General features: G+C 36.5%; 1 protein-coding gene across 1 annotated transcript in view; it reads left to right on the top strand.

The window, feature by feature from the left end:
- Positions 1 to 25,468, top strand: part of CHM (choroideremia (Rab escort protein 1)) — a 170,357-nt gene that overhangs the window by 142,863 nt on the left and 2,026 nt on the right. The window contains exons 13-14 of the mRNA XM_008577928.1: positions 11,681 to 11,779; positions 17,227 to 17,387. Coding sequence (XP_008576150.1) covers positions 11,681 to 11,779; positions 17,227 to 17,387 — 260 coding nt within the window. The remainder of the gene's footprint in view (positions 1 to 11,680; positions 11,780 to 17,226; positions 17,388 to 25,468) is intronic.

The following is a 25,468-nucleotide window of genomic DNA, read 5'->3' as shown; positions in this document are numbered from 1 at the left end:
TTTCAGAAATACACTGAAATGGAAACTGACATTTTTATCATTCACTTTTATTACTTAAAGTTTGGCCTCTTTTTTTCCTTCTCCTTTTCTTATGCTTTGGGCCTGTTCACAGACATTCAGGAGCACTTTGTAACTTGGACATTAAAGGTCTTTATTGGTGTATTTTCCTGCTGCTGCCCTCATTGAGAGTCATTGATGTCATAAATAGTTGCAAGTTACGTTCTCAGTCTGTCATCTGAAACAGAGTTAGTCTGATAATATCATGGAAGGCTTTAAACCACCTTGTCCCGTTCTATTGATTTTTTTTTTTTCTGTTTCAAGTCAGAAAAAAGAAAAAGAGGTGAATATACCATGTGTTTATTTTATGTATCCAAATCTGTTCCCAGCTTGTTTATTTTCCTCTTTTGAAGCTCCTTGATTATAGGCAAATAAGTTAGTTTGAATGTTACATAATCATTCTCTTCCCCAAAGACTTTTATGTCTAAATCTATTTTAAGGGTTTTGTCTTTTTTCCTGAACCTATTGACTAGAGCATGTCTTGAACACAGTAGAACAGGTTTTTAAATTTTACATAATTCCTTATTCAAGAATAATTTAGAAACATAATTTCATTATTCCCCATATCAAGCACCAAAAACTGAAAATGCTGAATATGATTATTTGTGGTGTAAGATCCTCCCTTTTCAGGGAGGGGTGTTTGGAATTTGATATTACTCGTACTTGGGGAAAAAAGCATCTTCAGAAGAATTTGTTTCAATTAGAATTCTTGAAGACTTTTTACCATTCAGTCTGAATGTTCTTGTTTTTATATATCTAGATTAGCTATGTTGTGGATTTCCCATATTTATACTAATTATGATGTTAAACTATTAATGATTATCCATTTGTTCGTGGTTTTGTTTAGTATTCTTCCTAAATACTATCATATGTCTAAATGTTGTGTCAATTTTATATTTAAAAAACAATCATTAATTCTAAATTTGGTGTGGTGCCGCCATTCCTTCCGTGTTTGGTCTCTGCACCTTTCACAGAGCTTCCAACGGCACCGTGCTGGGACAGATTATGTGGAGGTTCACAACTTCTGTGGTCCATCAAAGGTTTTGAAGGATTATGCCTACATTCTGGGAATTAAAGCTTAGTTTGCATTGAGGTTTCTTTTATGCCAATACAAATCTGAGTATATTGCCAACAGCAGAATTGTGATAGAGAATACATTTTGTCATCTTTTTAGCCCATTAGCCTTTAAGTAGTTTCTAAATGAAGTAAAGGGGCATAGTTTATAAGAGGTAGAATGAAGATTTAAATTTTTTCAGTCAATTATAATCTTACATGATGCTTGTGGGAAATGTTTCCGCTTCTATTGCGTCTTCCACAATCATAGTAATAGTCAATTGGTACTAATGAAATGTAATACTTTTAGGAAAGCATTTATCCTATCTGATCTAATGTGTGGTGGTTGTTTTTATTGCGTAAGTTAATTCTGTGAAGAAAAATTAAAGTCACGGGATGCAAAGAAGTATTTTATGTAGAGTTAAATTTTTGTAGAAATGTGACAACACATTTACAGGTTTGGTTTTAAGTTTACCTTATGGCCTTAAGGTCTTTAAACGTTTTGCTCTTATACACTTATACTCTTGAACACTTGTAAGTTGACGTATACAATTTTTCATCAGAAGGTTCAAATAATTGCAAAGAATATCATTTCTAGCATTGTAAATATTGATTTGTAGTAGTAAAATTGTAACATCACTCTTTTAACTATATTCAGTGCAATCTAAGTACTAGGGATATTTGATACGTACCATCACCCATTTAGAAAACACATGGACATAGAATTTTTGTTTTTAATTCCTTGTGGTAATAAGCTTCTAAGTATTAAATTCTTCTGGATAATTAAATATAATTATTATTTGTACAAAATTAATTTAACTATCATAAATATATTGCAATTTTGATTAATAATTATTAAACATAAAAAGTAAAATGTATTGAACTGTATCACTTAATGAAGTGGAAGGAGGTGGAGTTGAGCATCTGAACGACGACTTTCTTAGAGTTGTTGTACCTTGCAAAAAGTCCTTGTGTATCCTCGTGCGTATCTCAGTTTGAAGACTGCTGCCTTAAGCGGATGGCTGCACGTCTGCAGGAAATTATTCCAGTCACACATATCATTTAGTGACCAATGGCAGGCTCTCCGCAGGACGACCACCTGGGCTTCAATTCCAGCTCTGAGTCCCAGGTCTTCCCTTTACTAATTGTATAACTATGGGAAATCTGCTGAACCCCACTGTCCCTGTTTTCTTATCGGTAAAATGAGGATAGCAGTTGTCTGTTGCACAGATGAAATGAAATAATACTTGTAACATGCTTAGAATAGTGTCTGACAGATGTGTTAGCTGTATAGCCCATACTAAATATTCTTTTAAAATTCTTCTGAGAATTTTTTTTGAATGCGTAGCACTTTTTCATATACATATTGAACATTACGTTATCATCTTGTAAAATGCGTAAATATTTTCCCATTTGGGGGTGGATTGTCTGTCTTATTAATTTATAGGAGTTAGTTACATATCCTAGATATGAGGCTTTTGTAACTTGAAAACATGGTAACTGTTTATTACCACACTAATCTTGCCTTTTTACTCTCTTAAAGGTGTGTTTGAAGAGAAAGGTTTTTTTTCCTCAACAAGATTTTTATTTATTTTTTACTGAAGCATAATTGATTATACATATTGTTGGGGTACAGCGATGACTATCATCACCTGTGTACAACATTTGTTGATCAAATCAATATTATGAGCATGTTCATTATTACAAATTGTAATTATTCTTTATGCACATTATGCAATCTCTCCTTAACCCCCGGTCTCCCCCCCCCCCCCCCATCTCTAGTAGCTAACCATAGATTTGTTCGTTCCTGAAAGATCAACGTTTTATTGTGGTCTTTTCTTCTTTCCTTCTACCTTAGCACCCACTTAGGAGTGAGGACATGTAGGATTTCTCTTTCTGTGTCTGGCTCATTTCACTTAACATAATTTTTTCCAGGCTCACCCATGTTACTACAAATGGCAGAATTTCATTATTTTTTATGGCTGGGTAGTATTGCGTTGTGTATATGTACCACAATTTCCTTATCAAGTCATTCATTGATGGACATTGAGGTTGTTTCTATATTTTGGCTATTGTAAATAGAGCTGCAGTGAACATGGGAGTGCAGGTATCCCTTTGACATGATGATTTCCATTACTTTGTGTATATATGCAGAAGTGGGATTGCTGGATCGTATGGCAGTTCTATCTGTAGTTGTTTGAGAAACCTCCATACTGTTTTCTGTAATGGCTGTGCTATTTTACAGTCTTACTAACAGTGTAGGAGTGTTCCCCTTTCTCCACATCCTGGCCAGCACTTGTTGTTCTTGGTCTTTTTAATAATGGCCAGTCTAACTAGGGTGAGATGATATCTCAGTGTGGTTTTGATTTGCATTTCCCTGATGATTAGTGATACTGAGCATTTTTTCATGTGCCTGTTGGCCATTTGTACGTTTTCCTTTGAAAAATGTCTCTTCAGCTCCTTTGCCCATTTTTAAATTGGATTATTTGGGTTTTTTTTACTGTGAAGTTGAATTCCTAATATATTCTGGATATTAATCTATTATCAGCTGTATAGTTTGCAATTCTCCCATTCCTTAGGTTGCTTTTATGCTCTGCTGATTGTTTCCTTTGCTGTGCAGGAGTTTTTAGTTTGTTATAATCCCATTTGTTTATTTTTTTCTTTTGTTGCTTGTGCTTTTGGGGTCTTATTCATAAAGTCTTTGCCCACTCCTAACTCCTACTCCCTGAAGTGTTTCCCCTATATTTTCTTTTAGTAACTTTATGGTTTTGGTCCTTATACTTAAGTCTTTAATCCATTTTGTCTTGATTTTGGTATGTGGTGAGAGGTACAGGTCTAGTTTCATTCTTCTTTGTATAGATGTCCAATTTTACCAGCACCATTTATTGAATAGGCAGTCTTTCCCCCAGTGTATGTTCTTGTTGCCTTTTTCAAACATCAGTTGGGTATAAGTTTGTGGGTTGATTTCTGGGTTCTCTGTTCTGTTCCATTTATCTCAGTGTCTTTTTATTACAGTACCATGCTATTTTGTTTACAATAGCTTTGTATTATAATTTGAAGTTGAGTAGTGTTATGCCTCTGGCTTTATATTGTTTGCTCAGGATTGTTTTGAGTATTTATGGTCATTTGTTGTTCCATATGAATGTTAGGATTGTTTTTTCCATTTTTGTGAAGAATTTCATTGGCTTTGATGGGGATTTTACAGAATCTATAGATTGCTTTGGGTAGTATGGACATTTTCACACTGTTAAGTCTTCCAGTCCAAGACCATGTGTCCTCTTTAATTTCCACCTTTTGTGTCCTCTTTAATTTCTTCCAGTAGTGTTTTGTAGTTCTGTTGTAGAGATCTTTCATCTCCTTGGTTAAATCGATTCTTAAGATTTTTTTTTTTTGGGGGGGGGGGGACTGTTATAAATGGGCTTGATTTCTTGATTTCTTTTTCTCTTCTGCTGGTTTGTTTTTGGAGTACAAAAACACTACTGAATTTTGGATGTTGATTTTTTATCCTGCAACTTTACTGAAATTGTTAATCAGCTCTAAGAGTTTTTTGGTAGAGTCTTTAGATTTTTCCATATATAAGATCATGTCATCTGCAAACAGGGACAGTTTGACTTGGTCCTTTCCAATTTGGATGTGCTTTATTTCTTTCTCTTGCCTGATTACTCTGGCTAGTACTTCCAATACTATGTTAAACATGAGTGGTGAGAGTGGGCATCCTTGTCTCGTTCCTGTTCTTAATGGAAAAGCTATTAGCTTTTCCCCATTCAGGATGATATTGCCAGTGGGTTTGTCATATATGGCTTTTGTTATGTTGAGATACCTTCCTTCTATACCTAATTTGTTGAGAGTCTTTATCATGAAGCACTGTTGAATTTTGTTAAATGCTTTTTCTGCATCTATTGAGATGATATGGTTTTTGTTCTTGACTTTGTTGACGTGGTATATCACATTTACTGATTCATGTATGAACCATCCCTGCATCACTGGGTTGAATCCCACTTGATCATGGTGTATATTTTTTTTTTATGTGTTGCTGTATTCTGATTGCTAATATTTTGTTGAGGATATTTGTGTGTGTTCATCAGAATTATTGGCCTGTAGTTTTCTCTTTTTTTATTGTATCTTTGTCTGGTTTTGGTATCGGGGTGATGCTGGCTTCATAGAATGAGTTTGTGAGAGTGGTCTCTGTTTCAACTTTTTGGAATAGTTTGAAGAGAATTGATATTAATTGCTCTTTAAAGGTTTGATAGAATTCAGCAGTAAAGCCATCTGATCCTAGGCTTTTCGTTCTTGGGACACTGCTGATTATTGCTTCAATCTCGTTGCTTGTTATTGGTCTGTTTAGGTTTTTTATTTCTTCTTGGTTCAGTCTTGATAGTTTGTATGTGCCAAGGAATTTTTCCATTTCTTCAAGAGTTTCATATTTGTTGGCATATACGTGTTTATAATAGTTGAATGGTTCTTCGTATTTCTGTGGTATTGGTTTTAATGTCCCCTTTTTGATTTCTGATTTTACGTTCTTTGGGTCTTCTCCTTTTTATTTTGTTAACCTAGCTAATGGATTGTCTATTTTTTATCTTCTTAAAAAACCAACTATTTTTTAATTGATTTTATTGTATCATTTTTGGGATCTCTATTTCATTTAGTTCTGCTCTGATCTTAATTATTCATCTGCTACTTTTAGGATTGAATTGTTCTTGTTTTTCTAGTTCTTTGAGGTGTAGCTTTGGGTCATTTATTTGAAGTCTTTCTATTCTTTTGGTATGATGTCTTTATTTTCACTAGTTTCAAGGAATTTTTTGATTTCCTGTTTAATTTCTTCTCGGACCCATAGGTCTTTTAAGAGCCTTTTGTTTAGTTTCCATGTATTTGTATAGTTTCCAGTGTTCTGCTCGTTATTCATTTCCAATTTAATTGAAATGATGTGAATTTTAAAAAATTTGTTGAGACTTGATTTGTGACCTAACATGTGGTCTGTCCTGGAGAATGTTCTATGTGTTGATGAAAAGAATGTATATTCTTTTGTGTTTCTCTCTTGAGTTGTTGCCTAGATGATAAGTCCAGTGCTGATAGAAGGGTGTTCAGGTTCCCAACTGTTATTTTATTGGGGCCTATCTCTTTTGTTAGGTCTAATAGTGTTTGCTTTATATATCTTGGTCCTCTGGTGTTGGGTGCATACATATTTGTGATTGTTGTGTCTTCTTGCTGGATAGATCCCTTTATCATTATATAGTGGCCTTCTTTGTCTCTTTTTATGGTTTTTGGTTTAAAGTCTATTTTATCCAGTATAAGAATAACTACTGCTCATTTTTGGCTTCAATTTGCATGGTATATCTTTTTCCATTCCTATACTTTTAGTCTGTGTTTGTCTTTACAGGTAAGGGTAAGTCTCTTGAAGACAGCATATAGTTGGGTCTAGCGTTTTAATCAAATCAGTTGGATTATTTATATTTTTGGTTATTATTGACAGGTATTGTTTTAGTCCTGGTATTTTAGTGCTCTTTGGTTAGATGTTTTAAATATCTTTTGTTCCTTCTTTAATTATTTATCTTCAATGTTTGCTGTTTTGGGGGGGGTAGTTTCATTTAATTTCTATCTCTTTCTCATTTGCCTTTTTGTTTTAATACTGCTCTTTGTTTTTTCTTGTATATTCGTAGTAGGGATTATTGTTTTTGGATTCCAGATGGTAGGACTCCCTTCAGAATTTCTTGCAGGGCTGATCATGTGGTAGTGAATGCCTGCAGTTTTTTTCGCCTGGGAAATCCACTATTTCTCCCTCATTTCTGAAGTATAGCTTTGCTGGGGGTAGTATTCTTGGCTGGCAATTTTTCTTTTACTAGTTTGAATATATTATCCCATGTGTTTTCTGGCCTGTAGAGTTTCAGTTGAGAAATCTGCTGTTAGTCTGATAGGGGCTCCCTTTTATGTGACTAGATGTTTTTCACTTGCTGCTTTTAGGATTCTTTCTTTGTCTTTGAGTTTTGCTACTTTTACTAAAATGTGTCTTGGGGAAGATCTTTTTGAGTGGAATCTGTTTGGGGATCTTTGGGCTTCCTTGATGTTGCTTTGCATTGCTTTGCCCCCCACTGATTTGTCACCCCACTTCCCCTGGGTGATGGAGATGCAAAGGATTACTCAAAGCTCATCTCTTCTGAGCAGTGAGAGGCCCGGAAGTGGTTAATCTCCCGCTGGAACCCTGAAGCGAGAGGGATCCCTTCCTTGGGAAATTAATGCAGAATTGGGGTTATCTTCCTGCATTTATTTTCCAGACCGGGAAGTTACAGGAAGAGACATAGGTGGGGTTATAGTTTAACAGTATAGGCTGGTAACTTTCAGTGAAACAAGCTGGATGACATTCCAGTAAGGCAGTTAAGTTGTCCTATCAATAACAGTTTGATCTAGTAAACATCCCTTCCTATAGCAATTTCTCAGTATCTTTACATAACAATCAGTAACTAGTCTGTCTTTGAGCCAGCAACCTGCTGTGCCACAATGCTTATCTTGCAACAGTGTCTTATAGCCTGAGGGAAATTTCCAGTCCTCCACAAGGTCAGTATTTGAAACTGCAAGGCTTTGGAAAACCAGGCCCTATGAAGTACATATGCTTTTTAGCATATGACCACACCTTGATTAGAAGGTCCACTTGTCTCCCTCTACATGGGAGGTTTTCTATTATTATTTCCTTGAATAGGTTTTCAATGCTTTTCCTTTCTCTTCCCCTTCTGGAATGCCCATGTTTTGGACATTTGTGTGCTTAAGGTTGTCTACCAGCTCTGTTAAATTTTGTTCATTTTTAAAATTATTTTTCCTTTTTTTTTTTTGTATGCCTGGGTTATTTTGAAAAGACTCTCTTCAAAATCCGAAATTCTTTCTTCTGCTTGCTCTATCCTGCTGCTTAAGCTCTCATTTGTGTTTTTTTGTTTGTTTGTTTGTTTTGTTTTGTTGTTGTTTTGTTTAATTGAATGAATCCTTCAGTTCTGGGAGTTCTGCAACATTCTTTTTTAAGGTGTTAATCTCTTTGTAAATTTCCTCCTTGATATCCTGGATGCTTTTTCTCATTTCATTGTGTTCTCTAATTGAGTCTTATCTGTTTGAGTTTTCTTTTCTTTTCTTTTAAGATAATTTATTGTATATGTATATAGGGTACAAAGTTGACTTTCAGTAGTTGTGTACAATGTGTGATGGTCACATCAGGATCGTTAGCTTAGTCATCATTACAGTATATATTCGTTCTTTGAGTCCATTAACCAGTTTCTCATTAACCCCTACCTCCTCCTACTCCCCTCCTGTTTTCCACCTTTAGTAATCACAGTTCTTTTCTCTCCTTCTAAAAGTTATAGAGAGAAAGGAAGAAACAGACAACAATCTTTGAGTTTTCTCAAGATCATTGCTCAGAATTCCTTTTCAGACATTTCAAGGGTTTCCTGTTCTATGGATTCTGGTACTTGACAATTCCTGTGTTCCTTTGGGGGTGTCATATTTTCTTGTTTATCTGTATTTCTAGTGTCTCTTTGTTGATGCCTGGTCATCTGGTACAGCAGTTGTTTCTTCTATTCTCTGGAGTGGGCTTTGAGGGGAAAGACTTCCTCCTCTATTTATAGTCTCTACTGGTGACTCTTCTTGTGTCAGTGTAGTCATTAGTGCAGTGGGCTGCCTGCAGCATGGTCCTGGCTGTTACTGTGGCAGTGGGCTCTCCTTGTGGCGGCAGTAGGTATGGTGGTGGCTTTGGTGGACCACCCGCATGGAAAGTAGTTGTGGCACTGCCTAGTCATGGGACATTCATTCACCTCCTATTTGGGCAGGAAGAGGGGCTACTGGGGGCTTCTGGCTGGGTGCCAGCTCACAGGAGGCTCACCTGGCTCCTGCTTGGATCTGCAGGAGACAGCCATTGGGGGCTTCCAGCTGGGTGCTGGGTTGTGCGGGTCACTCTTTTGGCTCCTGTTTGGGGTGGTGGGAGGGGGCTGGTGTAATCTTCTGGCTGGGTACCAGGTCATTCAGGTTGCTCCCTTGGCTCCTGCTCAGGGTGGCAGGAGGTGGCTGGTGGCAGATTCCAGCTGTGTACCTGAGAATTTTATAAATATATCTTAATGTGTCTGTGAGCATTTCTCAGGCAGATTTAAATAATTTGAGGATTATCTGTTGGTACCTCCCTTGTCTCCATCATGGTAGTCCAGATACTTTCGTACATTTCATACAAGAAACTAGTCAGATTTTCACCATGCATTTGTATGCATAGATATATTGGTGTGCACACACATGTCTGTCAGGCATGTGAGTACTTGATGTTTGCCCATGACTAGGGAAGCAAATTATCACTAGCAACAAACATTTATTGAACACCCACTGTAAGTAAAAGTTGTATTTGACAAACAAACAAAAAAAAGAAAAATTGACTCTAAAGTTTGCCCCTGCAAAGGACTTAAAACAGGTATAAAGATTAACAAACCAGTTTTGAAGATAATTTGAATTTTAAAAGTAATACAATCAAAAATCTCTGATTTGAAGAAAACTAAAATGAATTCAGAGTAACCTATACAAGTAGGTGGTCTAGGCAACAGAAAAAGCAATGTATAGGAAAAATAGTTGTTCATACCTTAAATTTGTAGATCAATTAATATAGCACCTAAGCAGAGTCGAAGTATAGACATTACAATTCAGGTTATGAATGTCTTTGTCTAAGAGTTGCTATATAACTTAAGTACAAGATGGTAATCTGACTTCACTACTAGAAATTTTTGCTAGCATTGCCTAAACCAAACTCTGTTATATTTATACTTAAGTGTACTTCTTTAAAATATATGTCCTATTTAACAGAATCAATAGTTTAGCCATTAAGATATTTTTCAAAATATACCATCTTATTTATATGTGTTCACCTGCTTTTTCCCTAGTAAACATTAATTGAATAGGAGAGAACTGGAAAATTGAGAACTCTGGCATGAGCATTGGTATTTTGTGAGACTGTAGGATGAAGGACAAGACAGTTTTTCTTGCACATTAGGTATTTCTGACCTTTCTAATTGCATACCCTGTTTAATTCAGTAATTATGTAGGAAGTTTAAGCCCCATCCCCACCAAAGTTATATAGCATTTGAAACATTTAAGTTAATTAGGAATAATTTTAATGTGAAATTTATTATACCTTTGGAATTAGTACTATACATTCTGCAATATCCCAGAAGCAAAAGGAATCATTGCTAAATTCATGTAAAAACAACGTTCGAATCAGGTAGATATTTTATAAGGTCATAAATAATTCCAAAACCTTGCTAGAAAATTACTTTCTTCGGTGGGGCTGAGGGAAAAACCTACAAAATATGATTTTATCTCAGGTGGTTATTAAGAGTCCCTCAATTTATGCTTAGATATATTTTAGAGTAGTTGAATGAGGAATAAATTTTGATAATGAGAATCTTACTCTGATGTTGGCTTCCATGATAAGATTTAAACCATCTTCCTGAGGTTAAAAAAAAAAAAAAAATTCTGGTAGTCTGAAATAAACTCTTGAAAAAGAAATGGGTGTATCTTTCTACTGGTGTGGTAGGGAGAGGAATTTCTCAGTACCTACTGTTCTCTAATATATTCTTTCTGCCCATATTCTGCCCCACCCCAAGCAAGTCCTTTTCAGGACAATAATAACTTCTCTCATTTAGAAATCCCCTGTTACTTTTCTCTTTCAATACGTAGAACTTTTTGCCCTTCCTTTACCTTTGTTCTAATAAGCCTTTAGGAGTTCTAACAGAGGCTACAGTATTTCACTTCTGTGCAGGGCCTTTTTTGTACATGATATTCTCTAACCTAAACCTTCTCCAAGGTCAAGGCCCCATGAATCTATAAATGCAAAAGGAAAGTGATTTGGAGTTCCTGAAAATATTTATAGACTGTTTTGACCTGTGCCATTTTAGGGACTTTCAAGTATGTTCATGATTCAAACTAAGCCAACAGTGTTTCTCCAAAAGGTTTATAGAGAACCCTGTAATGAGTAGATGATTTCTTGTTAACTTAGTAAAGTGTATAGTAATGGATTCTTCTGTCCAAAGTATATGATGTGTGTTCTTTTACATAAATAAATACTCCACTTTTGGTCCTTTTTTACACAATTATTTTGTTTAGTAATCATTTGTGTATCTTCATTACGAATGTCATAAGGATAACTTAAGCTCTTTTCTGTAAATAAATGGTTTCCTAAGCCTTTCAACTCTGTTAGTTTTGCAAAATAACCTCTATTGCTGCTACTTGGGTCTTGGTGTGATTTCTTTTATTACTTAACCCTTGTTATTAGTTAACCCATGTTAGCTAATTATGGTTTTTTGATTTCTGATGTTGAGAAATCATGTTTTCGTGATTTCTTTTATTAGTTAACATGTGTTATTAGTTAACACATATTTTAGCTACTTGTTTATCATATGTAGCATAATGTTAGGGTTATTACATGTCCCCCATCACTAGATTACAAACTCTTTGAAGTCCCGGCTCTTTTATTACCCATGATACCAGCTTAGGGCCTTGAATATGAATAAAACAGATTTGTGATAAGCAGGAACTCAAGAATATTTTTTTTTTTTAACAGATTTGGTTCATTTGACTTGTACATCTTCTAAAACAGCAAGAGAAGATTTAGAACCAGTTGTGCAGAAATTATTTACTCCTTATACTGAAATGGAGATAGGTAAGAAAAATAATCGGTGATGGAAAGGTAATGTAACCATCATACTCCTCTTAGATATCTCATGAAGGTTTCTGAATCCTGAACTGAAATGTGATGTATTCAGCAACAACTCTCGCGTGTTTTACTAATATGGTTGAGCACAGTGTCTGCCTAAACATGGGGGAAATGTTCACATCACACACAAACGCACACACACAGACATATAATTAAGTGTGAAAGTATACATTTATATGCATAGGTACACACAGAATGAAGAGTGTCAGGAAACTCAATTAATTTTGGTGGGATTATGGACATTTATTATAATTTTCTTTATGTTGCAGGTGTTGTGTGAAGAGCATATAATCCTTTATCATAAAAAGTTATCTTCCTTTAGGAAAAAAAGTTGGTTTAACTGACAGAAGATTAAATTACTAATTGGCAAATGTAGGAAACCTCCTTAAGTATTCATTGTCACTCATTGCATAGCGTGCTAGTGATGTGATGAATACTCAGCCCTCAAAAGTATATATGCCACTTATTCATGGTGGAAAAATGATATTCCACCATGAATTTTTAAACTTTTCTCTCTACCTAATAGGGTTGTTCTTGCAGCTGTGAATGGGGCGAATGTGGCATATTTTGTGTGTGTAAGTTACCAAAAAATAGCCTAATGGATCTTCTTCATTTATATAATGTAAAGGTGATTTTCATTATAGGATTTGCATGTCCACTTGAATCTTGATCACTTTCTTCCATCGATTTGTATGTCTTCATTTTCTTTGGATGTTATGTTTGTTCAGACATCCATTTATTTCCTTCTACCTATTTCCTTTTATCTCATCTCCCTTGTGTGTTTTTTTTCTTAATGCAGAGATGGTGCATAGTGGGCATTTATATTTACATAAGGAAAAAACTGTTTCATTCTCAGGAGCCAATATCAATACAGTTAATTTCTTTGTGAACTGTCTGGATAAAGTTCTCCAATCTGAAGACTTCACTGTAGTTTGGAATTTAATTCATTTCATATTTTCATTTGGAAATCTCCCATAAATGTTTGGATTTTTGTTAAAAAATTGGTCACAAAGTTATGGTACATAATAATATTCCTCAACCTAATATGGAGTCATAGTTTTATTCTTTAGCTTTTACTAACAAGATGTAGATGTAATTAAACTCCGAATTTCTTAGTCATTTCTGTAATTTTTCATAAATTTTCTGTTGTAATTTCATTATATGGTGTTCCCAAATAATACACTAAGTTTGAATCTTGTATCATTATTCTTCACTTTTGAAGTGCATTTGATTTCCTTTTTTCAAATATCAAGCTTGGGGAAATTACACATTCATTACTTAGTATCCTCTAGCCATTTTAGATTTTTAAACATTAATCTTAATGGTTAAAGTGATCCCATTTTGAAATGATGTATTGTTTAGAACCTGAGTGAAATTCTTTAGTAAGAACTATGTGCTCAGAGGGGTTCTCAGGTGCACCGAGGCACTGAAAAGCTAGTTTTCACTGACACATAGGCCTTTTTATCATCAGGATGAGGTAGTGGTCATATTTTAATTAAAATGTCAGAACAAATACTGTTCGAGTTATTGAAAATGAATCACCAGATAAAGTGAGCACTGGGCCATGGCAGGTCAAAGAGGCAAAGTCACCTGGAGAAGAGAACTCAATTCATTTTCCTGCCTAAACGAGGAATAAGGAACTTTATGAACAATGTGAACTTTTAATACATTAAAGCACATTCTTCTCTGTAGCAGAAGCCCATATTTCCTCAGATTGATGACTTTCATTATTATGTTTTGATTATTTGACAATCATATGGAACCTTATGCTTTAGAGCATTGTAAATATTTTATTTTAAAACATGTACCAAAGCAATAACATTATTTGGGCTTATTTTCTCTCATAATTTGAATTCTACATTCTGTGTGGTACTATGCTTTATAAGTCTTTGTGAAAGTCAGCTTAGTCACCTTGCAAGGAAGTTCATTTCTTGGAAAACATGATATTCTCTTCTCAACTACAGTGCTACTTTGCCAGTGTATCTCAGAAATTCTGGTAGGGCTCTGAATTCAGTTGGGCTACTTTTAAGGTATCAGCCAGAGCTCTTGAGATATGCTCTGGCACAAGAAGCAGTTGTACTAATACCACGAACCCTACCTGATGGGCTCCTTTAAGAACATCAAAGATCTCTAAACCCTTCTCTGCTTCCTAGTCCAAAGAAATATGAGGAGTCTTCGAAAGTTCATGGAAAGATTCATATATTAATTCCATTTTTCCAGAACTTTTTTGAAGTACCTCCATATTAGATGTTTTATGCTTAATGACCTGATTCTGCAGGTGAGAAAATGAGGTGATTGCTCACAATTCATATGTGCATTAATTCTTCCAGGCTCCAGAATATCCTTCTAAGCACTGAGAGATTTGTAAAGTAAGCAGTATATTCCAGTTTCAGTGATAGAACTATACTAAGTGGTTTCTTATTTTGCTGAGAAACAAATTTTCAGTGTGAATTGAAGCAATAATTTAATTAACACTGTATCTTGAAATGTCTAAAATGTAATATCAAGGCACCCCCTTCTTTCTCTTTGTCCCCCCATTGTGCATGGTATATGGAGTTATCTCAATCAATCTCATTCTTTTCTTATCTCAAAGAGCAGCATTGCCAAAAAAACAGAAATTCCCCTTATGGGTGTAGTTTGAAGTTGGTGGCCAGTGAGAGTATTAAGTAATTGTTGGGCTGGGAAGCCAAATGTCTTATCTTAATTCCTTTTTGTAATGTGTTGTTTCCAAACTCAGTCCACACAGTCTCCACTACTCTGCCATATTATTAAAATAGTTTACTCTTTCCCTAAATATGGCATGCAGCTGTAGACCATTTCTTGGTTTTATTTGATGTGCCATAGTTGCTTTTCTTTTGCCTACTTATTCTGTACTTACCCCAGTTTAATGCCCAAGATCTTATTCTAAATTACCTATTACTTCTTTAGTCCTTCATACTATGTAATTGAATGAAATGAGCTATCGAAGAAAACCAATTCTACACCTGGCAACTTGTGATGCACTCCTAGTCAAAGCTCAGCAGCTTTAGTATTTTTTTTTTTCTTTTTCTTTTTTGTCTTTTTTCGTGTCCGGCAACGGATTGCAACCCTCAGTGTCGCGCCCGTACCGGACCGGGACCGGCAACGGGATCGCAACCCTCAGTGCTGCGCCCACACCTCGCTCAGCCAGTGAGCGGGAACCGGTCTGTATGTGGGATCCGAACCCTCGGCGGGAGCGCCGCCGCGCTTCCCAAGCGGCGCACTGTAGCAGTGCGCCCCCGGGCCGGCCCAGCTTTAGTATTTTTTGACAATTGTGCACTTTCTAACTGCGTGTTATTTTTACACCCATTTCCCTGCCTTTCAGCTGACCTCAAAGATGAAGCAATTATATGTCTCATTGAAGGTTTTAAGGTCAAAGCCTAATAACTCCCTTGTATCCAGAGCATTTATCTTCAGCCTCTGTCAATGTTTCATCTTCCTCATGGTTTCTTTTCAAAGCCTCAACCTCTATGAAATTTCATTCCTATGATCCGTTGGATTATTCATTTCCCTGAGTTGGAACTTTCGTGAAATACAAGATAAGCTCTCCCAGTATACACTTAGAAATGGGCTGGGCAGTATTAAAGGCTTTCCAGACCCTAGCCCACTTCTGTGTAATGCTCCCCAAGTTAAGTGTCACAAACCATAGGCAGTATGTTTAAGTATCTTCCTGTCAGATTTCATGAAACTAAACTCACCAATTTACTATGAGCCATATAGTTTTAGCTGTGAAATATGAGTTCCTTGTGTTCCTTATTTTGTCAGTAAATAGGTTTTGCCACTTAATGTGTGCCTAGATGAAGTTAATGTTACCTTAGACTCATAGATCTCAGCAATAGAAAGGATCACCTTAAGAGATCACTTTTTCCACTCAGAGTTTCTTGGTCCTGTCATGCTAATAATTATGGATTATGCAGGATGAACTAGAAAGGTAACTTTTGGTATTTTTGTAGTAAGAATATTTTAAATTAAACATATTAAATCCTATTTATCTTGAATTGGGGAATAGGGTATTCTTATTAAATTTAATACTTCAATTAGCTGAAAATTTCTCTACGCTGTTTACCAATTTAACAGTAACAGTAAGAAACTAGATAATTATACCTTTAGCATTTAAAGATTAAAGATAATTATACCTTTAGCATTTAAAGATTTAGCATATCTTTGATTCACGAGGTGCCTCATAGTCTTGGGTAATCTTCATAAACATCCATTATTATCTTGTACAGAATTTGAATTTTCCGTCATATTCAGAATAAAGAAAGCTTTGTACTCAATAAATACATTAACAGCAGTATTTTCTGATTTCAGTGAAAGAAATTATAACATTTCTAAAGAAGAGAGGCAGAGAACTAATTATTAAGACAGCAAGAAATAGGCTTTAGGAATTGAGGTTAATAAGGTTTGACCTTTTATAAGCATATCATACTTTGATTATACCTGAATACAGGATTAAAATCAATTCAGAAATTATTTATTGTTTGTTGTGTGCTAGGCCCTGTATTAGGGAACAAAAAGGAGGAGAGTAGTGCCATTAAATGAGAGAACATGTGCTCAAAATGACTTTCAGTCTCACGATCTTATTTTTGTTATTTGCTTGTTGGTTGCCATTAACTTTGTAATTAAGTATGACAGAGCATTACAATGTGAGCTAGGATATCAAAGTTTTAAATCTGTATGTACTATTTTTTAATAATAGCTTTATTGAGATATTCATATACAATATGATTCACCCATTCAAAGTGTAAAATTCAATTTTTTTTAGTATATTCACAGAATTATCCAAACATCACTACAGTCAATTTTAGAACATTTCCATTACTCTCAAAAGAAACCCTATGCCCATTAGAAGTCACTCCCCATTTACCCCAGTTACCTCCAGCCCTAGGTAACCACCAGTCTACTTCCTGTCTCTATAGATTTGCTTATTCTAGACATCTCATATGTATATACTGTTGACTTAATCTACAGTTTATCAAGTTGGTTTGTCCATTTGAAACATGAGAAATCAATTTATGTAAACTTCTCAGCTCCTGGGGGTAATTTTAAAATGAATGTAATCATAAGCACTTTGATACTGCTGATGAAAAGTAATAGAAACCCAAGGGAGCATGATTGGAGTTATATTTAATTAATTTAGTAATCAAAACAATTTTTAAAATCTAACTTTTCTTAGGTTGAAAAGCTGTCATTGCTTGAAATCTCATACACATATATCAGAGTGTGTGGATGCAAATTTACTAATTATTTACATAAAAACTGATTTACTACAATGTCTAGTCAGGGCTTTAATGGTAATTAGCCACATAATGTAGTAATTGATAAGCAACACACATTGTGTTTTAGAATGTAAATAAATTTATTTCTACATTTAGAAAATGAAGAAGTTGAAAAGCCAAGACTTCTATGGGCTCTTTACTTCAATATGAGAGATTCTTCAGACATCAGCAGGAACTGTTACAATGATTTACCATCCAATGTTTATGTCTGCTCTGGCCCAGACTGTGGTTTAGGAAATGATAATGCTGTCAAACAGGTAAGGCTGTTGTTTCTTAGTTTTGTATTAAGAAATTGGTGTGGTAGGGAAAGTGAATTGTTTTTTCCTCTGGGAGGAGGGGAAGAAGACTAGAAAATCATCTCCCTCATTTAATACCATCTCTGCAATTTGCCTGCTATGGGTCGTTATGTCTCCCTAAAGTCCATGTATTGGAAGCTTGAACCCCATTGTAGCAGTGCTAAGAGGGTAGGAAATACGATTTTGGTATTTGAAAGGTAGAGCCTTTAAGAGATGATTAGATTGTGAGGACTGTGCCCTTGTGAATGGGTTGATCCATTCATGGAGTAATGGGTGTGGTTCTGATGCCTTTGTAAGGAGAGCAAGTGAAACGTTTAGCTCTCTTGCTCAGCCTGTTCTTATTCTGTCCATGTGATACCCTGCATTGTTGTGGAGAGTTTCCACCAAGAACAAGGCCCTCACCAGATGCACCCCTTGGACTGCGGACTTCCCAGCTTCCAAAACTGTAAGAAATAAATTTTATTTCTTTATAAATCACCCAGTTTCCGGTGTTCTGTTATAAGCAACAGAAACGCACTAATACATTGCACCTATTTTTTTTCTATGAACTGCAAAACTAACTTAAATATAGTGTAAATATAGTATCAGATTTTTTCACTTCTCAAATATAATGTTAGAAATACAACAGATTATTTATGAGTTCCTTTTGGGAATAAGAATGGAAGATGGAAGATGTTAGAAATACATATAAAAAATGACTTTCTAATGCCACTATTCTAAAGAACTTTGCTTCTAATTTAAACAGTTAACTTATCTGTATTATTTTGGAATAAACAAACCTTTTTCCCCCAATAACCTGAGTCATTTTAAGAAGGGTATAACTAGTAAGGCATACAAAATGTAATTTTACAGCGATCTTAACGCATTTTTTTTAATCTTGGAAAAGAACATAATACATAGTTTTTCACAATTAACATGATTCCATTAACGTTTTGACACAAGCTTATATCCCAACAGCTACTGTTACAGTTGCTAAGAAGTATGGTAAGTTGAGGTGGAAGTTTGAGACTGCCATTCTGGGCAGGGCTATGAAGAGATATAGGCTGATACAAGCTGCCAGAAGTGAACTATCATTCCGTTAAGCAGAAGAGTCATATGCATATACAAAAATACTTCTCGGCCCTTGATGGGAAGAAAAAAGTAGAAAATCTTTTCTGAGGCACAAGTCTAAACTTTTCAGTTAGAGTTGGCACATCTGTCTGTTGATTCAATAAATGGGTAATTTAACATTGTCCAAAGACCACAGATGGAACTTTCATTCCCACCAGGGGCAGGGATCTTATAGTAGCTAATGGCCTCATTGACACTTTAATCTAAATTTTAGTCATAGCAGCAAAGCTATGACTATGACTGTAATCCAGACATCTACAGTTTTTATAAATGAAAGTTTTTAGCCAAAATTCTTTGTGTCTCATCTACAGTTTTTATAAATGAAAGTTTTTAGCCAAAATTCTTTGTGTCTCATCTTCAGAGTCTAATGGTGATCCTTGGATAACCATATTCAACCAGTGACACCAAAAAAAAGCAAGAATTCACATCTTTCATTCATCATTTATTAAGTTAGTTTAATAGGAACCCAGGATTGCTCAAGCTCTGCATTTATGGCTTAAAATGATCAAGACATTTTTACTTTGATGTTCTGATTTTTTTGCAGCCAGAAATTGCCAGCAAGTTTTCAGCCAGGTCATTTTTTAGGTTTTAGTTTTTTGGTCATTTTTTATCCCTGAATGAACTTTAATTTTTTTTTTTTTTTTTTTAACCAAAATGGAAGGCCTTTTAAATAACGACTTATAATACAAACTCTGATGTGATCTAAACTACATGCTAGAAGATTATAATTAAGGGATAATTTTATCATGAGGTAATTTGCTTCTCAAGATGATAACCTTCAAGAGTAAAGTGTTATCAGAGCAGAAAAAAGTATAATGCTAGTTTTGGTACTGATTATTATATGCTATTAAATGTAAGTAGTTTTAAATTTGTTATATAGCTTTTAACCTCTTATGTCAATTTTGGGAGAAGTATTATAATGCCATCTTTAAAGAACATTGATAATATTTATAAATAGTCAGTTTATTCAGATAAACTGAGTTCTAATTTCAGTATATCATCCTATAATTATCCCAGTTACCAATTGGTTATTTATGTGTTCCAAATGAAGAATATTATCTCTAAAAGCTCTCAGAACTTCACCTAGGCTTTGCGCATATAGAAAACACAAGCCTCTGCAGAGTTGTTTTCTTTTTCTTTTTTTTTTTCCTTACCAAAAAAATGCTTCATTTTACCAGTTGGCAAGTTTGCATCTTTTCTTATTTGTAAACGTATAGAGGTTGAATAATGTAGGCCTGACTCCCTTATATCCTATAAGGAACTAGTTATGATTTGAAGGCATAACTGAAAATAGAAGGTGATCTGTGTTTAATACAAGTTAAAATTGTGTGCAGGAGCACATCAAGATGTTCCCTATTGTCACCACAATGATGCTAGCCTAAGTGATAGTTGTGACTTTTTTTCTGTGACTTGCTAGTTTTTGTAGTTTACATTACTTTAATTTTTTCTGAACCTGACATACGACATCTCTTTTCTTGATACAGTTTGTATTCCATTTACCCACACATACTGATTAACAGAGTGGCTCATAGTCCCCACTCCCAAGATACTGATAGCTCACTCCTCCTTCAGGAGCCCCCACCCACTAGGAGTTGTCACTACTGTGGGAACAAGAATAATTATTAACTAGTGCCGTACTATTTGCATTGTATGTCAGGTATAAAATGGCTGATGTTGGGCTGGGCTGGCAACCTAACCATCATTTACAGCAATGTTTTATGGACAAATTAGCAAATCATTTATGACTTTTGGTACACTGTCCATTTGTAAATTGAGGGCTAGCTTTATTGATTGTATGAACTATAAAGTTGCTCACATATTGCAGTGCTATTTGCTTTCTCCTGCCATTGAGGGAGAGGGCAATTTTAGATGTCATATTTTCTGTAGCTTCCATTAATTTGAGCATTTTCTGTGTGTCAGATACTATCCTTAGCATCTCTGTATTAGTCAGTTTTTTGTCATTTACATCAGAATACCTGAAACTGGGTAATTTATAAAGATATGAAATTTATTTCTTACAGTTTTGAAGGCTAGAAAGTGCAAGGTCCAAGGAACATATCTGGTGAGGGGCTTCTTCTTGGTGGTGACTCTACGGCTTTGCAGGGTGTCACATGGCGAGAATGGCAAGAGCTCTTTCATGTGCTCTCCTCATAAAGTCACCAGTCTACACCTATGATAACCTATTAAACCACTAACCCATTACTCCGTGAATAAATTAATCCTTTCATGAGGGCACAGTTCTCACAATCCAATCACCTCTTAAAGGCCCTACCTTTCAAATACCATGATAGAATTGCCCACCCTCTTGACACTGTTACAATGGGGGTCAAGTTTTCAACACATGAACTTTTTTTTTTTTTTTTTTGTCTTTTTTCGTGACCGGCAACGGATCGCAACCCTCAGTGTCGCGCCCGTACCGGACCGGGACCGGCTACGGGATCGCAACCCTCAGTGTTGCCCCCGCTCCTTGCTCAGCCAGTGAGCGGCCGGTCTGTATGTGGGATCCGAACCCTCAGCGGGAGCGCCGCCGTGCTTCCCAAGCGGCGCACTGTAGCAGTGCGCCACTGGGCCGGCCCAACACATGAACTTTGGAGGATGTTCAACCCATAGCAGTCTCATATAATCTTATTTGGTCCTCAAAACAACCCCATGAGGTAAGTATTTGTAACATCTTCATTTGCCAGGTGAGGAAGCTAAGGCCCAAAGGCCCTAAATAACTTGTCCAATGATCACATAGCTAATAAGGTTTTGAGCCAAGATTTAAATTCAAGTCTGTTGGATCCCAGTGCTTGTACACTCATCCAGTGTACTGTGCTACTTTTAACTTGTGAATAAGGATACGTCCTAAATACATTAAAGTGCTAGATTGACAAGAAGTTTATTTTTGTTTTACATAGATGTATTTAAATACATTTTTAAAAATAGGAATATTTTAAATAACTCATCTTGTCCTTTCTGTACTTCCCAATATACAGAAACCAGGTCACAATATGATTAGCCCTTTTTAATGTTTTTAACCACATGAAACTCTTCACCCTTTGCACTAACTTCTGGCTTAAAAGGGTGAGGAGGATTAAAAGTTGACAATCAGTTACTCTGAGATTAGAACTGGATTTAGTTAGCAAATAAAATGCAGTAGATTAAGAAGAGTTAGATAGACCTTTCAGAGCATGAGAGTTGACCCTAAAAAGTTCTAACAGAGAGAAGAGAGACTTAGGAAAGGCTGGAGTCTGGCTAGAGGACGTTGGTGTCAGCACAGGCCAGTGGCTGATGGGCTGAAGGTGGGGCAGGCAGAGCGTAAGTAAGGGTAGTGTGGCAGCCTCAGGAGGCAGGGTATTCATGACTGGGATATATGGAAGCAGATTAGGATCCAGCCACATGGCAGGGGTGAAGGGGGAACTCTGTCCTACAGGGAGGAGACAAAAGGGAGACAAGGTGTTAGACAGAGGAGCTGGCTTACGATGGGGTTACCCATCCTAAGTTGAAAATGTCGTTAAGTCGAAAATGCATTTAGTACACCTGACCTACCGAGCATCATAGCTTAGCCTAGCCTAGCCTTAAAAGTTCTCAGAACACTTACATTAGCTTAAAATTGGGCAAAATCATCTAACACAAAGCTTATTTTATAATACTGTGTGAATATCTCACATAAGCATATTGTACTGCACATTGCTAGCCCAGGAAAAGATCAAAATTCAAAATTTGAAGTATGGTTTCTACTAAATGCGTATCACTTTCGCACCATTGTGAAGTCAAAAAATCTAAGCCAAACCATCATAAGTTGGGGACCGTCTATATAATTATTATATTTATACCTAGTATTTGTATGATGTACAGTTTTAAATATTCTTTTATTTGTATAATTAAAAAAATTATTGACATTCTATTCCATGTCAGGCACTTTAAGAGTTGACTAAAAGTCCTTGTCATCCTGGAGGGATCACTGTCTAATAAAGGAGAAAAGCATGTAAACAAATGATAGTGTAGTGTGGTGTATACATTAATATAATACCCAAAGTCTGGAAGTAACATAGAGAAGTGATGCACTCTGTCCAGGAGTCAGAGAACTGTACAAAGAGATGAGTAGCAAGTCTCCATCCAAATCACAGACAGTAGAGTTGAAGCCTTCCTGGTGTAAAGAATAGCATCTGCACTAGCCCAGGATGTAAACATCATGGTGTGTTTAGGAAAGTACAAATAAACAGGAATTAGTGAAGCAAAAAGTCTGAGAGATGGAGGTTGGACAAAGTGATACATGATAAGAGCAGAGAATGTAGGCCTGAAGGGTTTTGTATGCCATAGTAAGGACCTTGGATTATATCCCTTTGGTAATAGGGAGTCACTGAAGAGTTTTAAGCTGGAAAGTGGAATAAACAGAATTTCATTTTCCATAGACCGTTCTGAAAGTGGCATGGAAACGGATTACAGGGGAAACCATAGAAACAAGGACACCAGTCCATATCTGAGACTGTTGCAGTTGTCTGGGTGAAAGATGGTACATGCCTGGGCTATGTCACTGGAGAAGGAGCAGATAGAGTCAAGAAATAGAAGATAAAATTGATAGAATTTGGCAATTTTTAACATGCAGAGAGTAAAGGGGAGGGAGAACTTCTACAGTCAAGATAAAGATATAAGCCAAAAAGACTATTAGGGGAACTGAAGGGTGAGGTGGAGGCTTTGTCTGATATAGGACCTCCTGCTTCTACCCTAGGGACTAAGTATCTACAGTAAAGAGGTATGGTGAGTTCCTGGGGTGGAGAGCAAAGCAGGCATCTCTAATGTTTTTTTTTTTTTCTCCTTTTTGTCTTTTTTACTGACTGGTAACGGGATCGCAACCCTCGGTGTTGCGTCCGCACCGCTCACGCCAGTGAGCGGGAACCGGTCTCCACATGGGATCCGAACCCTCGGCGGGAGCTCCGCTGCACTCCCAAGCGGTGCACTCTCCAGTGCGCCACCGGGCCGGCCCTATCTCTAATGTTTAATTTCAAAATATCTGTAGTACACAATGCAGTACTGTTAACTTTAGTCACCATGTTGTACATTACGTCCCCAGAACTTATTCGTCTTATAAATGAAAGTTTGTACTCTTTGACCAACATCTCCCCATTTCCCCCAGCCCCTGGCAACCACCCTTTTACTTCTTGTTTCTATGAGTTTGACTTGTTTAGATTCCACATATAAGTGAGATCATGCAGTATTTTTCTGTTTGTGTCTGGCTTATTTCATTTAGCATAATGTCCTCCAGATTGATCCATGTTGTCACAAATGACAGGATTGTTTACTTGAAATTTGATAAGACAGCAGATTTTAAATGTCCTCACTGCACACACACACACACACACACACACACAATGGTAACTATGGGTGGTGATAAATGTGTTAATTTTTGATCCTGGGAATCATGACACTATAAAAATATCAAATCATCATGTTCTACACCCTGAATATATACAATTTTTATTTGTCAATGAAATATTTTAAAATTTATAAAATATATCTTTAGTAAACAGCATGTTCAAAAATATACCCTTGAAACATACCCAAGAGGGGAAAAAAAAACCTTCTCCTCTCTCTGTCCTTCTTTCAAATCTACATCAAAGCTCAGAAGCTTCTGTTTATTATCTCTCTACTCACCCCCAAAGAATATCCATTTTAATCACCTGATGCAGGAGTCTGCCAATTGTAGACAACCACATGGTAAATATTTTAGGTTTTGCAGCCTGTTTGGTCTCTATTGCAACTACCCAACTCTGCAGTTGTAGTTCCAAAGCAGCCATAGACATTAGATAAACAAATGATGTGACTGTTCCAATAAAACTTTATTTACAAAAACAGGCAGCAAGCTGGATTTGTCAGTTTTGTCAACTCTTGGCCTAATGAATGACCTTGTGTGATTGGGAAGAAGGATAAAGCAGTACAAAGCATCAGTATAGCTTTGTAAATAAGCATATATCTAACAACCCTTTAATGGACTCCCTCTTACCAATAGGATGGAGTGCCTCTAGCGTGGCAGAGATCCTTATCAACAGTGAGTTGTAGTCATCTTAATAAAAGTAGGAATATGTTTAGAATAGAACAGCAATTCTACCTGCTACATTTACTTCATATATATAGGAGGGTACTTCAGAAAGTTTGTGGTTATCACAGCTGGCAGTGCATCAGTCTCATAATCTGAAGGTCCCAAAACGTTCTTGGAAAAATAGAAACAGTGTCAGCCTGATGCCTGCGGGAAGTCTGAAATACTGGCCAAGGGCCTCAGCCCCGCCCCCCCCACTGGCCAGCAAGGAAGCCAGCTTGATGCCTGCGCAGGGGTCCTGGGAGACGGCGCTGTGGGCCTTAGCCCTGCTGTCACACATTCAGGCCAGCAATGGGGTCAGCCCGTCGCCCTCCCTGTGGTCCCGAGAAACGGGGGCGTGGGCCTCAGCCCTGCTGCTGCACATCCAGACCAGCAACTGAGCCAGCCTGATGCCCAGGGGTCCTGAGAGGGGGTCTGGGGGCCATGGGCCTTAGCCCCACCCCTGCCGCACATCTAGGCCAGCAGGGGAAACAGTCAACCTAGGATCCTGAGATGGGGGCTGGCCAGCCCCACCCCCACCCGCAACCAAATCCTAGAATGTACTTATTAACCACGTGTGTTTCTTTGGGGTGTGTGACTCATCTGTTCATGTCCTTCACCAAATGTCTGCTTAGGTTTTTCTAATTCATTTTTAAGAGGTCTTTTTGCAATAAGGATGTTAATCTTTGTGTGTTTTAAAAAAAGTAGAATAATGGTTACCAGAATCTGGGAGGGGTGGGGATGGGGCGGAAAACTAGGGGTGAACTAATGAGGATAAGACTATGCTATCTACCCTAAGTGAATCATTGTGCAGAATATGCATGTATTGAAACAATGCTGTGAACCCCACAAAAATAAATAAAATTGAATATATATA

This window comes from Galeopterus variegatus, unplaced genomic scaffold (genome assembly GCF_000696425.1).
Source record: "Galeopterus variegatus unplaced genomic scaffold, G_variegatus-3.0.2 Scaffold1605, whole genome shotgun sequence".
In the NCBI taxonomy this organism is placed as follows: domain Eukaryota; kingdom Metazoa; phylum Chordata; class Mammalia; order Dermoptera; family Cynocephalidae; genus Galeopterus; species Galeopterus variegatus.
This window is presented reverse-complemented; position numbering and strand designations above follow the sequence as displayed.